Genomic DNA, 17364 nt, shown 5'->3' with positions numbered 1-17364 from the left:
GTTCTCCTTTGGTCGTGGTCGTGGAGGAAATGGCTTCAGAGGAGGAAGAGGTCGTGGTAGATTTGCAGGTCCAGGTTTGCTTCCCATACCCAATATGTCGTTCAACTCTAATGCGAAGAGCCAAACTCAAAGAGTTGTCCCGACATGTTACTTGTGCAATAAAAAGGGACATATTAAGGCAAATTGCTGGTTTAATCCTCAAAATGAAGGCAAATTGCAAAACACTAAGAGCAAGAAGGAAGATAATGTTACCAAGTCTGATGGGGAGGTGAAACAACTTTTGCTGGCAGCACTATCTGGGTTACACTTGAAACAGAATGATCAAGGATCATGGTATGTTGATTCAGGAGCAGCGACCCATGTTAGAGGCGATGTTGGTAAGCTCTCGAACTCGGTTCCTTACTTTGGTAAAAATAGTATTGTTATTGGAGATGGATCTCACCATCACATTTCTCACATTGGTAATGCAATCATTCCTCTGTCAAAATCGTCTCTCAATTTGTCAAATGTTGTTCATGCTCCTAACATAAAAAAGAACATCATCTCTGTGTCTAAACTTGTTGATGATACACCATCTTATGTTGAATTCACTCCCTCTTCTATATATGTCAAGGATCTTCAAACGAGGGAGACATTCATTGAAGGGGAGCGAAAAGGAAATATGTACATCTTCAAGGAAGATCCATTTGCGCGTACCAGTCCCGTCTTGAAGCCCTTATTGAAGTCTATGTCTTTTCAGTCTGAGTTATCTACGTCAGGTCCCGAGTCTCTTTTTAGTCTTTCCAAATGTAATAAGCCAAGTCTTTGGCATGATTGTCTTGGTCATTGCAGTTATTCTTTTCTTGAGAAAATTGTATCAAGCAAATTATTTCCTAAATCAAGCTTAGCTCTTGAGAACAGTAATAAAAAGTATCCCAGTTGTCAGATGCGTAAGAATCATGTACTTCCTTTTGATTCTATAAATAAAAGAGCTTCAAGATCCTTTGAAATTATTTATTCAGGTGTCTGGGGTCCTGCGCCCGTATGCTCTTCTTCTGGCAGCAGATATTATCTCATCTTTATTGACAACTACTCTCGTTATACTTGGATATTCTTTATGAAGCATAAGTCTGAAACTTTTCCCATATTTTGCAACTTTCATGCCTTTGTTCGAAACCATTTCTCTACCAATATTCTGCATTTTCATTGTGATGGAGGTGATGAGTATACATCGAAGGATTTTACTGATTTTCTCCAAAGTAATGGAATAAAGCGTAGAGTGTCTTGTCCACATACGCCACAACAAAATGGGGTCGCTGAGAGAAAGATAGACATATTGTTGAAACGGCCATGAGCATGATGCACAACAGTAATCTTTCCATTAGTCTGTGGACAAAAGCATTCCATTCAGCTGTCTATATTATAAATCGTCTGCCTATGGCAGTTTTGCAAAATAGTTCACCATTCTGTTCTCTTTTCGGCATTCAACCCGATTATAATGCTCTGCGTGTGTTTGGATGCATTTGTTATGTTCATATTGATGATTCTCTCAGGAACAAATTCCAACCAAAGGCTTTCAAGTGTAGATTTGTAGGATATGCTGATGATTATAAAGGTTATCGGTGTTATGACCCCATGACTAAGCGTGTTTAGATTTCCAGGAATGTTGTGTTTGACGAGAGTAATCTTGGAGATGTATCATTGAATACCCGTCGAAGGATTCCCAGAGAAGAAGTTTATCATCCGTGGATGAATGCATAATTATTTGCAGATGCTTATGGTGATTGCTCACCTCAGTGTACTCAAGAAACAAACTCGGCTGACCAAAATAATATTGACTCAGGTCAAGCATGCTTACCTCAATCTGGTTTTTCATCATGCTGTGAAATCAAACAAATGGATTGAGGCCATGAATGAAGAAGTGGAAGCACTTCATGAATGTCAGACATGGGAAATTGTTGTTAGACCTCCTAACAAAAATGTTGTTGATTCCAAGTGGGTTTATAAAATCAAATACAAACCCGATGGCACTATAGAACGATACAAAGCAAGACTTGTTGCAAAAGGATTTACACAGGAATATGGTCAGGATTATGATGAGACTTTCAGTCCTGTGGTTAAAATGAGGACAATAAGAATTATATTGTCTTTAGTCGTCAAACATGGATGGACATTGAGTCAGTTAGATGTCAAAAATGCATTTGTTCATGGAGACTTGAAGGAAGAAGTTTACATGGAACAACCTCCAGGATATGCTGAGGGAGACCCAAGCACATATGTATGCAGACTAAAAAGAGCCATATATGGTTTGAAGCAGGCCTCATGCTCGTGGTTTGAGAGTTTCTTCTTAGAAATACAGAGGCATTGGTTCTCTAGATCTCTCTTAGACCACTCCTTATTTATCTTCAAGGATAAAGGCATAACCACCTTGTTGTTGATATACATTGATGATATTATAGTTACAGGGAATTCAATGAATCACATTGAAGAAATAAAAGGACTATTAAGTCAAAGGTTTAAGATGAAAGATTTGGGAGATTTGCGTTATTTCCTTGGGGTCGAGGTAGACAAGAAGGATAGTTACCTGACCTTGACACAACATAAATACACATTAGATTTATTGAAGAAATTTGGTATGCAAGATTGCAAGCCTTTGTCTACTTCGAGTGTCTTACATCAAAAGCTCAGTTCACAGATCCTACAAGATATCACAGTGTATTTGGCATGCTTCAATATCTTACCTTTACTCGCCCTGACATTGTTTATTCTGTCAACCAAGTGTCGTAGTTTATGCATGAGCCACGAACAAGGCATATGGATGCAGTCAAGAGAGTGTTGAGATACTTAAAAGGTACCATTGGAGATGGGTTGGTGTATCAGAAAAGTTGGAAAAGAGGAAGCATGCATGATGTCATGATCTACAGTGATGCGGACTGGGCAGAAGATCCTGATGAAAGGAGGTCGATTTTCAGATATTGCATCTTTCTTGGGAAAACCTAGTATCCTGGAGCAGTGGAAAACAAAAAGCAGTAGCTAGATCAAGTATTGAGGCTGAATATCGATCGATGGCTGCTGCAACTGTTGGAGCTACTTAGACAAGACATTTGTTGAATGAATTGGAGGAACATATCTCCAAGTCTATTTTATTGTGTGACAATCAAAGTGCCATTAATATATCCTTTAATCCTATTTTTCACAGTAAGATAAAACACATTGTGATAGATCAACATTTCATATTCGACAGAAGGTTGAAGACAAAGAGATTGAGCCTCATTTCATTCCTACAAAAGACCAGGTCGCGAATTTATTTACAAAGGGTTTGACAAAAAACAAATTTTGGTTCCTGGAAAACGAGTTGTCCATGGTTCAAGATCATGCACAACTTGAGGGAGGGTATTAAGTGCCGTGTAGTGCTGGACCCAGTTTGGGTCTGACCCAGACCCAAACTGGGATTGCACATTGACGTGTTTATTGGGGGCACGGATGTAATATTGTAACTTGTTATAGGACAATCATGTCCATAAGTTGTAACCTAATACCTAATGCTTAAATACATTAAACCAGACCACAATAATGTAATGAAAAATTGTGAGCCTGTGTGCAGCAAAATCGACTCAGCGTCTCCTCTTTCTCCTATTTTTTTCTTCTCACTTTTCCTTCTTTTGCAGATCAGATCTGGTGAAAACTGATGTTCTAACGCACCCATGGTTATATGTGTTCAAAATGGACCCGATCAACTTTTACCAAGTTTATTTTGGTCCATTGAAAAAAATTTAGTGGGGGGGGGGGGGTTGTGGTGGTGGTGGTTAGGACACGACTCCTCCTTGACCTCCCTGACTCCTCTTCTGATGGTGGCAGCGACGACAACGGTAAAGTCTCTCTCTCTCTTTGTTCCTCCGCCTCTCTTTCTTCTTCTTCCTTTTTGCTCCTCTCTTCTTCTTCCTTCTCCTCCCTCCACCGCCACCTCTTCTCTTTTTTCTTCCTTTCTCTTCCTCCCCTCATTGGTGTAAGGGCCAAACCCAACCTTGGGTTGGGTTCTAAGTCGGCCAATTTTTTTTTATGATTTTTATTTTTTTTGGTTTTAAGGACGAAAATGTGAATTTATGCATGATGAATGGTAGATTGTTAATTTGATTTATTACATGAAATTATGTATGATGAATTGATAATATGATAGTTATTTTTATTTCATTAGTGTTAACTTGAAACTGTTAATATATATATATATATATATATATATATATATATATATATATATATATATAGAGAGAGAGAGAGAGAGAGAGAGAGAGAGAGAGATGGGTAGGTGCAAAATTGATACATGCTAAACTGTCACATGGGTGCGGGTGCGGATGCAACAATGTGTCACTTTAAGAAAACTTGGGTGTGGGGGTACAGGGAGGATATTATATAATTTTTAACAGTTTTAAGCTAACACTACGTGTATTTGTGTGTGTGTGTGTATATATATATATATATATATATATATATATATATATATATTTATATATATAAACCTAAGTCACAGGGACTCGGCAAAGTAGGTGCCGCACCCGCGTCGACGCGACGTGGGTGCGCGTGCGGCACCAGGTGCGGTCAACACGACCCTGGGTGCGGTCAACACACCCAGAGTCATTTTCGTCCATGTTTCTGACATTAAAATAAAAACCCGATGAAAATGAAGATTAGGGCAATTTTTTTTTCCCTAATCTCTCCTCTCCCGTGCAGCTCAGCTCGAGCGCTCTCCTCCCGACGCCCCGAGCCACCTCCTAGGCTCCTTCTGTCCCTCGTCGCAGGTACGTACCCTCTGGCTCCCTCTCGCTCTCTTCTTATGTCGGTAGGGGAGGGGCCGAGCCCCCCTGCGCCCTCTTGCTCTCTTGTTGGGTCGGCAGGGGAGGGGTCGCGCCCCCCTTCTCGCTCTCTTGTTGGGTCGGCAGGGAAGGGGTCGAGCCGCGCCCCCCCCCTTTCCCTTCTCGCTCTCTTGTTGGGTCGACAGGGGAGGGGGGCCGAGCCCCCCCTCTCGCTCTCTTGTTGGGTCGGCAAGGGAGGGGTCGAGCCCCTCCCCCCTCTCACTCTCTTGTTGGGTCGGCAGGGGAGGGGTTGAGCCCCCCTGCTCCCTCTGTTTTCGGCAGGGGAGGGGCTGAGGCCCCCACCCTGCTCCCTTTGATTTCAGGGGAGGGGCTGAGCCCCCCCTCTCGCTCTCTTGTTGGGTTGGCTGGGTAGGGGCTGAGCCCCCCTCTGCTCCCTCTGTTTTCGGCAGGGGAGGGGCCGAGCCCCCCCTCTCGCTCTTTTATTGGGTCAGCATGGGAGGGGCTGATTCCCCCCCCCCCCCCGCCCCCACCCCCGCTCCCTCTGTTTTTGCCTAGGGAGGGGTCGAGCTCCTATCCTCGCTCCCTCTTATTTCAGGGGAGGGGCTGAATCCCTCCCTGTTTTTGGCAGGGGAGGGGTAGATCCCTTTTCCTTGCTCCTTATATATATATATAATGTCTGTATAATTGATTTAAAATTTTGAATGTATTTTTTTTGTGTTTTCAGGATAAAAATGATGGATAAAGGGAAAGGACTTGCGTCATCCTCGTCCCAACATGTGAGTTCTGCTGATAGTTGTAGTGAGATTGATGATGTGGGGCCACTATGGGTACATGTAGATATAGTTGCAACAACTGGAGAAGGAGGTGGTGAAAACAAGGGATTTCGATGCAAGCTCTGCGAAAGAGATTTTGTTGGGTCTTACACAAGAGTGAATGCTCATTTGTTGAAGATACCAGGACAAGAAGAATATGAGAAGTTGATGGGGCAATGCGAAGACAATACAAGAAAATACAAGAAGAATATGAGAAGAGAAAGGCAATGGCCGATTCTTGTGCAGTTAGTGTGTCATTTGCAATCCACCAAGAAGATGCTGAAAAAAAAAGTCAATGTGAGGTAGAAGAACGATACAAGCAACATTCAATACATATGAAAGAGAAGAATTGGATAGAAAAGTTGGGAGATATTTTTATTATAGTTCACTCCCATTTAATGCGGCTAAAAATCCTTATTGGAAGGATTTAGTAGCATCCTTGGCAAATTATAATTTGAGTGGTTATGTGTCTCCAAGTTAAAAAAAATACGAACCACACTTCTTGCAGAAGAGAGGGTAAATGTGGAGAGGTTGTTGGAGATTAAAAAATATTCATGGGAGCAAAATGGAGTTTCTATTGTGTCTGATGGATGGACAGATATTCAAAGGCATCCACTGACCAATTTCATTGCTTGTTCGCTTCATGACCCAATATTCTTGAAAGTAGTTGATGCATCTAGGGAATATAAAAATGTAGAGTATTTGAAAGGATTGTTTATAGAAATCATAAAAGAAGTGGGTGATCAGAAAGTGATACAAATCATTACAGACAATGCTCCAGTTTGTAAAAGTGCAGCGTTGAGTTTGGAGAGTGAGTACCCTCATATTTTTTGGACTTCCTGTGTAGCACACAACTTAAATCTGGCCCTAAAGAGCATCTGCAACCCCAAAGAAGAAGAAAATTCATAAGCATATGCTTTATGTTCATGGATTGAAGATTTAGAAAGAAATGCAAAAAGCATTAGGAATTTTGTCGTTAACCACCATCGTGCTAATGTTACATTTAATAGGCATTCTGACTTGAAATTGTTGAAAGTCGCTGAAACACGTTTTGCGTCCATCATTGTGATGGTGAAGATGATTAAAAGAGTGAAAAATGCTTTGATTAACATGGTGACTGATGAAAATTGGACATTCTATCGTGCTGATGATGATATCAAGGCTCAAGAAATTAAAAGATTCATTCTTGATGATGAGTTTTTGGACAGAGTGGTATAGTTCCTTCAATTTACGCAACCTATTTGGGAAATGTTAAGAGAAGTTGATAAGGATGAGCCCATGCTTCATAGAGTTTATGAAATGTGGGATAATATGATTGAAAAAATATAAGCTATAGTTTTCAATCATGAAGAAAAAAATCCTGCATTGGATAATTCTGAATTTTTTAATCATATTCATTCTATTTTAGTCAGAAGATGGGATAAGAGCAACACTCCTTTGCATTGCATGTCATATTCTCTTAATCTAAAATATTGTGCAAATAAGTGGCGGGCTGGTGGTATTGGATGTGTCCCTCCAAATTTAGACCCAAAGCTATCAAGACATAAAAATATATGTATGACAAGATTTTTTCAGAAGCATATCTTCTCCATCAAGTCACATAAGAGTTTGAAAAATTTTCATCTTCGAGATTATATGGACCAACATTATTCGTGAGAGAAGAAGATAATATAGATCCTATCACATGGTGGTCAACATTTGGATCAGAAACACCTCTTCTCCAACGTCTTGCATTAAGATTGCTATCGCAGCCTGCTAGTTCATCTTGTTGTGAAAGAAATTGGAGCACATATTCTCAAATCCACAACATGAAGAGAAACAAACTCACCAGCAAGCGTGCAAGGGATTTAATATATGTTCATTCAAATTTTCGATTACTTTCGTGAACCAATGATGAATACAGGTACTAATTTGCTCTCTTAGTTATTTGTTTATTTCTTAGTTTTCATTTAAATATATTTGTATTGTATTTAACATTTTCAAATTGGGTTTGTAACGCAGGCAAGGAGCATCCAAATTTTGGGATGTAAACCCAGAAGAGTGTGACTTCGAGGGAAAGCATGATTTCAACATAACAAATATGGATTTAGCTGAGCCCAGTATTCCTTCTAATGATGCATTTGATGATGAAGAAGAAAATTATTAAGATCCATTACTTTATCAGGATATACTTTGGTATGTAATTTAGTTCTTTTCTGCTTTACTTATTTGATTGATATTTAGGTTGATATATTTCATGCATGATGAATGATATTATGACAATGTTAACTGTTAAAACTTTATATATATATATATATATATATATATATATATATATATATATATATATATATATATATATATATATATATATATATACATTTTTGCCCTTGCCGCACCTCCGCACCCAAAGTTTTTGAAAGTGTCGTACCCCCGCACCCGCCCCCATGTGACATAGATATAAACGGACTTGATTAGAGTTACTGAATCTACTTTTGGATAGAATTGGACCTCAATGTGGTTGACTTCACCTAACACAAAGGAAGTTGTGTCCAAGTGTCGCACCCACTTGGGTGCGATGCGGGTGTGGTGCCCTTTTAGAAGAGTCCGTGTGACATAGATACTAAATGGGTTTTTTCTGCCCTTCTGGTGTTTTTTCCGCAGTTCTGACCCCATATATGTATTGGGCATGGTCGATTTACCAGGAATCCACACTTGGATCATGTGTTTTCGATGTAAAAAAATGATATTTGGAACCTAAAAAACTTACAAGGATTTTGGACTATTGATTTTTTGAACCTTATAAAAACCTGCCTATGTATCGGAACTGATCCCTATAAAATCAAGTACATAGATCACATCTTTAAGGTTAGAATTTAAAAATAAAATGCAAAAACCCTGAAAAACTCATTTAGCACGTATCATTTTGCACCTACCCATTACTCTCTCTCTCTCTCTCCCCGCACCCAAGTTTTTTTTAAAGTGTCACACCCGTATCCTCACCCGCGCTTATGTGACATAGTTTGAGCATTATCACTTTGTAGCAGACATGCAAGAGAATGTGATAGATGAAAAAGGGTGCAAATGCAAAGAAGGAAGCATAAATGATGAGGGGAAGTTTGAAGGTGTACACAAACTTAGGCTAAAAGGAACATTAAGCAACAGAGAGAAAAGTAAAGAAGTTGATAATTGCATTTTATTGTTGTCTTTATGAAAGAACTAGCTTATAACTGAACACTAACCCCTCAGCTGAATTTTATGATGTCTTTCCCAAGACTGGTGGGTTTTGTTTGTTAACTTGCATTTTGTGACATGTGGTTGCTGCAATCTAACATTCTAACATGAATAGAGATAAGAATTGGGAAGTTCGGTAGAATGATGTGCTTGAGGACCACCAGTTCTACGTAAAGGGAATCCATTATACAAGAAAACTGAGCATGCTTGTTTCAGATTTGTATTATGCTCATGGTTCAAGCACTTTTATATAAACACAATGTAATATTATATTGCGGCTAAGGTTGTGATATTTTGTGTAGGATGCCTTCATGTTATCTGTCGATCACAGTGGATTTGATGTGCTTGGCAAGGTGCCCAGTTTGATCACTAAGGATGGCTTTGGGCAATACCATTGGAAGGAATTTAGGTTCCCTCTGAAGGAAGAAGCGCATGATGTTGAAGCATTTTGTCGTTCACTTGTTGAGATGGAAGAGGAAGCTATCAAAACCGTCTCCAGTTATAGCGGTCTTGGTTGAAATATCCCGCCATTCCGGAGTGCTAGGTTAAGCTACATTGGATTTCTATGCAAAGCTACAAGCTACCTGTTCACATGATGATGTAATCATAGTGAGTTCCTCCACTGCCTATTTTTCTTAATTTATTGACGGGGACATATCTGACAAGCAGTTGTATAGGTGATCTTAATCAAGTTTGCTTAACGGCTCTATGTCAAATTATTTGGACACATAAAAAAAGATTGAAACACACTAACGTCTTGTTATAAAATGTCTTTATATATGGTTGATTTACTGAAGTTATAGATACCAATACCATCCTTTAATATATTTCCAAATCACTTTGTTTAGACCAGTTAATGTATGCCTCGTAAACACCTTCACTTTAATTTTGCAGCTCCACCATTCATAGATCTTCAAGTATAGTTGATTTACAAGAGCAGTAGATACCAAAACAAACCTTTAATATTTTCCACAATCACCGAAACCGAAACCCCTAAATAAATAAACATCATAACCACCTGCACTTTTCCATCGGTTATCTTCGCAATCTGCTATTTCTTGTTAAGGATTTGTCTGAGGAACGGTTGATGCCTTCCCTTCTGTAGTGCTCTATGGTTGAGGTTCACACGTTCCATTTCCCTTCTCTGCCACACTATTCTTTTACATACTTCCCCAAGCACCTTCATGTTCCATTTCTTCGGTCTTCAAGTATTCCGAGTCACCAGACTGGATGATAATACAAGTTTAACAAAAAACAGTTGCCAGAGAGAGAGAGAGAGAGAGAGAGAGAGAGAGAGAGAGAGAGAGGTTCCCTGAGTAGTTCTTAGTTGACTTTTACTTCATTGGCTAATCACCACTCCCACAGACAGCCGACTCACCTGCAAAAATGCTCTCCAGCTTCATCTGGTCCTCAAACTCGTCTACCTCTGCAAGCTAGTTCTTGTTTAGCCACTGGGTTGCCTGCTGGATCTATTTTCAATCATCTGCAGTCTGTTCCTCATGTTGTAGATAAAGTTGTCCAGGGCATCCTTTGCTGCCACCTTCTTGTACTCTTCCTCTACATTGTATTCCTTGTCATCTTGGACCAACTTCTCAATTTTCTCCTTGCTCAATCGCCCCTCATCATTGTTGATGGTCATCCTGTTCCTCTGTCTGGTGGACTTATCGTTTGCAGAGACGATGCGAATACCATTTGCATCAATGTCAAAGCAGCCGTTGATCTGAGGAACACCGTGAGGAGCAGAAGAGATGCCAGAGACCTGGAACTTCCAGAGCAAGTTGTTTTCACGAGTCCTCTCCTTCATACACCTGGAATAAAATATCAGTCTGGTTGTCATAGTATGTAGCAAGGTTGCCAGAAAGGGAAAAGAAAAATGAGAAACGTGTTGGGAAACGAGACTTTCTAAAATTTATGTGAAACGGGGAACGTGTGTGTGTATATATATATATATATATATTGTCTGTGGAACAAAAGTGTAGATGTTAACAATATGGATAAAGAATATTGTAAGTTTACATAAACTTTACTTTTTTACTAATATTATAAGTCGCTCAAATGGGTGATAAAAGCGGGCGAGTATATGTTAAGGGGAGCATTAGGGAGGTTGAGGGAGAGAAAAAAGAGAACGAAAGAGTGGACGCATTATATATATGAGAGAGGGAGTGCTTAAATGGGGGCTGTTAATGGGTCACCCATATAACTAATAGCCGTGTTCAGGTTCAGGTTTATTGGGTCACAAAAATAGAATCTCAAACTGGAACCGGTATAATTTTAAAATTTTATTTTTATTAAAAAATAATACTCGGGTCAGGTTGGGTATCCAGGAAAATCATGACCCAAAGCTGGTCCGCATATTGCTTGGCTCAGGTTTGGGCTGACCCAAATAATATTCGGGTCGGCACTTTCCATGCCCATACCTGGGAATTCTCAGGTTCATGTTGGGTCAGGTACTCGGTACAAACTGGAGCTGTTGACAGCCCTAGAGAGAGTGCACCCATCAAATTATAAAAGAATTTTTTTTAGTATAATGACAAAAATAAAAATAAAAAGTATAATATTAATATAGATGCAAACATTAAAACTAAAATAAATATACAAAATGATGAAAGTATGTTCTGTTTTCATTTTTGTGTAAGTTAACCTCAATTCAATACTTTCAATAATAAAGCAAAATTTCTTTTTTAATTGATATCTATTTATGGGTATCGCAATTATGTAGGACTTTTATTGTATAATTAAGATTTTTTGTTTAAGAGGACGAACCTTGTTTTAGGTGGTGGAGCATAGTGTAAAAGTTAAAAAAGGCAAAATATTGGCAGCCAAGAACTCGTGAGAAATTGAATTTTTTTTAATCTTGCATTTCTTTGTCAATAAAAATAAATAAAAAATACAAAAAAATTGACAAGGAAATATATTAATAAAAAATATTCAAATATAAAAAACTACACATTTTTTCACAATAAATAGCTTCTAAAAACATAAATATTGCGTTTAAAATGCGATATTTATGTTTTTGACAAAAAACATGTGAGAAATTAAAAATATTATGATAAATTACCGTTTTAAACTTTTGGGTAATTTCTGGCAATATTTTTGCAAGATTTTCATAAATATCGCGAGATTTGTCACTATGTGGTGACTGGTGGAGCCGGGGGGAGATTAGTGCCCTGTTGTGTGGCCTATCCTCGAGCAGTTCTCGGCTATGAAACTCTCGATGTTCTTCGGTTTGAATGCCTTAAGCTAACATACTCAGCCACGTGTGTTAGTATAGAGCTCTTCTGTGCATATAATTAAGCTACTAATGCATCAATTTTAAGAAGACAACTAAATAAGTATTATTCGTCTATATTTTTAAATTTTAGATGTTTTATCAGTATTCACGTGAAACTTCCCAGTTTGAATAAGAGTCTGCATGCCAAGGTTGACTGTTATTTTTATCCCGATCGATTAATCACGATTTGCCATGAAAGGATATCCCAAGGAATTGCAGGATAAAAGCTTGGCTACCATGCTAAAATGACATCATCAAACAAAATCACACTGAGGGGGTGTACTTTATCATTTACGATATCATTTTCAGAAATTTATGGAGTTGGGAGTCCAATGTGAACATTTTGAAATGCCATTGTTCATAGTTTACAGTTTAAATTAACTTTTTTCATATGATTTTGTAAGGCAAATGAAGCCTCCAGGAGCAGAAAGTGGTTGGAACTGAACTCAAGGATGCAAAATACGAGGAAGGATCAGGTGCAATGTAACTGCACACTTTTAGTGTGCTGCTGCAGCTGATCACCCTCCATCATTGCTTGGGCCTCAGCTGTATCCTAAAATTTAAAGGTGATCAGGTGCAGCAGCACAGTAAATGTACAATCATATTGCGCAACAGTCAATGTCAACCTCTCCAAGTAACCTGCCACATGGGCATGTGCATCTGCATCCGCGTGCAGTGAAAGTCCCAGGGTTTCTGCAAAAATGCATGATAAACCAAGCGGGGCTGGCAGGAACCTTGTGTTGAGACGTTGCAAGTCCGAACCCCAAATGGTATGGTTGTATAACTGGTAGGCGTCTCCAGCTTTCTATGTCGAAAAAAAAGAAGAAAATGCATGATAAACCATTTGTTTTCAGATAAGGATGTCAACATATCGGTTTTTATTCAATATCTGACCGAATCCAATTCCATCCGATCATTAGCGGATGTGGATATGGTTTTGACTTTTTGCTGCGAAATCGACAGCTATGTAGGTTTAAAGGATATCGGAATCCACTTACATGTGAAAAAATGGATTTGGTATAAGGTTTTTACTATCCAAATCCAAATCCAAATCCAAATCGTAATTCATACTTGTTTGGCCAACATGTGATTAGCTGGATATGGTATTGGCCACATCCAACCGGAATCTGAACCATTTTATATCTCTATTTACAGAAAGGGACCCCAAAATCAACAAAGACCACCCCTTTTCATGGAAGAAAAGCTTTGCAACTTAACATTCATGTAGTTTTGATTCAAAAAATGGAATAGTATATGAAAGGGGACGCAACATGAAAGTAAATTTTAATGGCCCTCGCACCTGGGGAGTGTGTATATGCCAAAATGAGATTCAGGGACGAGTTGGCTTTTCAAGAAAGGGAAAAGATTTATTACAATTGTTTGATGTACCCAAGACTTAGTAAATATCTAATTTTAATAAACTTGACCTTGATATGATCTACGCGGTCTATTTTGGGAGGACCAACATTTGGATTGCCTTAATCAATCAAGATCAAGAGTCCACGATCTTGTATGGTCAAGATCAAGGTTCAAGAAGAGTCCAAGTCTTAGGTGACGTGTGACCAGTAAGAGTCCAAGACTCATGAAGATTTATTCAGAACTCAAGAAGACTCACATGATTATGAAGTCCTCCAAGATGAGTGGTCAAGATTCATCAAGTAGGATCAAGAATCATCTAGAAAAATCTAATGAGAGACTAATTAAAAGTCTTGTTTTCTTATAAATCTCAATACCTAAAGGACTCTAAGAGAGTAAGAGGGGATAGAGTCCTAAGCCAACTTGGTCCTCGTAACTAAATTTATATAAAGAACGATCGACCCCTCATCTCCAACATGTTAAGAGAGAAAGATTAGGGTCTTCATGGACGTAGGTCAATCCTGACCGAACCACGTTAAACGGTGTGCCTCATTGTGTGTGTATTGATTTATTTACTGTGTTTCAAATCTTTACATGGTTTCAGAGCAGGTACCTGTCAAAGTGTGATTTGGCCCGTGTGGTATTGCCTGGTTCGTTTGCTCAAATGGCGTCTACTTCAACCTTATTGGGTACTAGTTTTGTAGTTCAATGGAATACATTTTCATCCTTGGTTTTTGTGAAGTTGGATAGAGATGATTACTTTTTGTGGAGTTCTCAAATTTAGTTGGTTATGATTAGTTAAGATTTAATAAAGTATTTGGATGGTTCATGCCTAGCATCCAATCATTTTATCACTGACGAAGAACAGATAAAATTCAATCTTGAGTTTATATAATGGAAAAGAGTGTTAAGTTAGATCAAAGCCACCGCAAGAGAACCTTGGATTAGTCTAAAAAATCTCATGCTTTACATTCTTAGAAACTTCAACTAATACATGATCTCCAAAATGTGAGAAATTATGAAAAAAGTATGTCTGAAAATTTGAATCACTTTAAGTTTCTAGCAGACTCACTGTATATTGTTGATGAACCAGTTTCTGATATAGATTTGGTTCAATTTATCCTAAATAGATTAAATCGAGAATATGAGAGTTTCATTGCCTCTATTATTACTTTCTATGTTCAAGGGCTTCCAAGGTTTTCTAATTTTTATGATCTCTTGTTGAATCAAGAGAAGAGATTTCAGTTACTTAACTTCGGGCCCTCTTAGCAATCTAAATCCAATGACACTGCCTTCTTTTCCCAAAGCGGGCATGGTCGGTCGTGGCAATCATGGTGGTAGAGGAAAATGGACTAGACGTTCCATTACATTCTTTCAAATTTTTTTAAAATAATGGCCCAAGAGACTCCCAAAGTTAATTCAGGTCTTTTATCCGTGAATCTAAAGTCATGTGTCAGTTTTGTAGATATAAGAACCATACTGCTCGAACCTGTTATGATATTCCAAAAGCATTTGCAACTATGACATTAAACAACATGCAAAACTCTGCATGATATCTAGATACAAGAACCACTTATCACATCACATCTGAAGATCTAGGGATGACCAAAAAGAGTGAATATTCGACCTGATAGTGTTATGGTTAATATTTTGTTAAGTTTTGAAAATAAGAGGTTTAAGTTGAATGATGTTTTGCATGTGCCTTCTATTAAAAAGAATATACTATCAGTAGCAAGTTTTCAAAAGACAATAATTATTTTTTTCAATTCGATGCTAATAGATTTTTTGTGAAGGATTTATGGAGCAGGGCTATTCTCCTAAAAGAATTGAGTAAATGAGCCCTTTATCCATGCCCGACTACAAAGCAGAATCGGCCAGCACAGGCTAAAGTTGGTAATTTCATTTTTCAGATGATATTTGACATTATCGTTTAGGTCATCCTAGTTCTAAAGTTCTGAAAACTCTTGAGAAAAATCATTCTATTTTATAAATGAATAATGAAGTTGATTTATGCTTATCATGTGTTAAAAGCAAATCGCATAAACTGCCTTTTAGTAAGACTAATTTTTCTGCTCAAGCTCCCCTAGAGTTGATTCATGTTGATCTTTGGGGTCCTTCTCCTGTATCCTCACGTGAAGGATACAAAATCTATATGTTACTAGTTGATGATTTTTTCAAGGCTTGCTTGGTGATTTTTTTTTGTACAAAGTTCAGGTAACTATCCATGTTTTGTCAAATATTTCAAAAATATTATAGAAAAATATATTGGTAGACAAATTAGAATTTTTCACAATGATTGTGGTGGAGAATTTTTTTAGTGACAAATTTACAAAGTTTTTCAATGATTGTGGCATTAAATGTTGGTTATCTTATCCTCATACTCCTGAACATAACGATGTAGTTGAAAGAAAGCACTGTCATGTGGTAGAAACTGGCATGACTTTATTGTTTCATGAATTCTTAAGCCATAAGCCATAAATTTTGTGTAGATGCCTTTAGGACTGCAACATACCTTATTAACATTTTGCCTACTCCAAACCTTGACCATAAATCTCCATATGAACTCCTAAATCATGTTTCAAGGTATAACCACTTAAGAGTTTTTGGATGCACATGCTATCCATATTTGGTTTTTTATAAAAAATCTAAACTCGATCCTAAATACAAACCTTGCATATTATTAGGCTATTGTATTAATTATAAGGGATACTTATGCTGTGATCCTCTAATCGAAAAGACTTTCATATTCAGGCATGTCATATTTGATAAAAAACAGTTTCTCTATAAGGGCATTAAAGAACCTTTTAGTTTGGATCTAAAACCAAAAAGCCAATTCTGTCAAGAGTCATGTTGTCCGAAATCTCGAAAAGTCTTGTACCTGTGACCTTACCTAGTTCTGAAACCTTTCAGCTATGTCAGCTAGTTGAACCGTCCCATGACACGTGTCCACCTAGTTTTGAAACCTCCCAGCCGTGTCACCTAGCTGAACCGTCTCATGACATATGTTCACTTGAGATAACTTCAACTCATGTGTCGAGTCCCACAAAGATGTTGCATAGTTAAGCTGGTCTCTCTGAGTTGCAAGTTCCTAATTTAAACCCATGATATGGTCACCAGGTTCCAAGATGGACCCCTAAAACCAGGATTGTTTCTTGGAATTAAATATCCTATTGCTTTACTTAGTAAAATTATGTTTGAAGAATTAGAGCCATATACCTTTCGCAATGTACAAATTGAACCTAAGTGGCATCAAGCCATGGCTGAAGAAATTAAGGCCCTTCATCAAAACCATACATGGACTCTTGTGCTTCCTATTAAAGCCACAAATTTAATAAAATCAAAACACATTCTGATGGATCTATATCCAGGTATAAAACCCGATTGATTGCCAAGGGTTATAATCAGTAAGAAGAAATAAATTATTTTGAAACCTTTAGCCCTGTTGTCAAGCCTATATTAGTCAAACTTGTCCTCTCAATTGCTGCAAGTCAAAGATGGTCAATCCACCAACTTGATATAAACAATGCTTTTGTTTATGATGTTTTAAAGCAAAAAGTATATATGAGTTAGCCTCCAAGGTTTAATATACAACTCATCCTGACTTTGTATGTAAACTTAATTGAGCTCTTTATGGTTTGAAACAAACTCCAAGAATATGGTTTGAAAGATTACGTTCATACTTAGAAAAGTAGAGTTTTTCTTAGTCTAAAGTTGATCCTTCATTATTTGTTCTTCATAAACAAGGGTTGCATATGTTTATTTTGATTTATGTTGATGATATAATTGTTATATAAAGTTCACCTAACTACATTAAAAGCATTATTCATGATTTTGGGTGTAAATTTTTTATTAAAGATCTGGGTACCTTACATTATTTTCTTGGAGTTGAAGTTGAAGTAGTTATTCAAGAACAATCAAGTAT

At 37.9% G+C, this 17364-nt stretch overlaps 2 protein-coding genes across 2 annotated transcripts in view; one reads left to right on the top strand and one right to left on the bottom strand.

The window, feature by feature from the left end:
* Window positions 1-9587, top strand: part of LOC149839806 (uncharacterized) — a 64014-nt gene extending 54427 nt beyond the window's left edge. Inside the window, exon 9 of the mRNA XM_090002831.1 lies at window positions 9118-9587. Within this exon, the coding sequence (XP_089858957.1) occupies window positions 9118-9333 (216 nt within the window). The 3' untranslated portion in view covers window positions 9334-9587. The remainder of the gene's footprint in view (window positions 1-9117) is intronic.
* Window positions 9588-10259: 672 nt separating this feature from the next.
* On the bottom strand, window positions 10260-10619 carry LOC149839805 (heat shock 70 kDa protein-like). Its single transcript, XM_090004930.1, has one exon. It carries the CDS (start codon window positions 10617-10619, stop codon window positions 10260-10262), a length of 360 nt encoding a protein of 119 aa, XP_089861056.1.
* Window positions 10620-17364: the final 6745 nt, after the last annotated feature.

This window comes from Nuphar pumila, chromosome 4 (genome assembly GCF_984573655.1).
Source record: "Nuphar pumila chromosome 4, dmNupPumi1.hap1.1, whole genome shotgun sequence".
NCBI classification, from domain to species: Eukaryota; Viridiplantae; Streptophyta; class Magnoliopsida; order Nymphaeales; family Nymphaeaceae; genus Nuphar; species Nuphar pumila.
The sequence above is the reverse complement of the archived record's forward strand: the minus strand, read 5'-3'. Positions and strand labels throughout refer to the sequence as shown.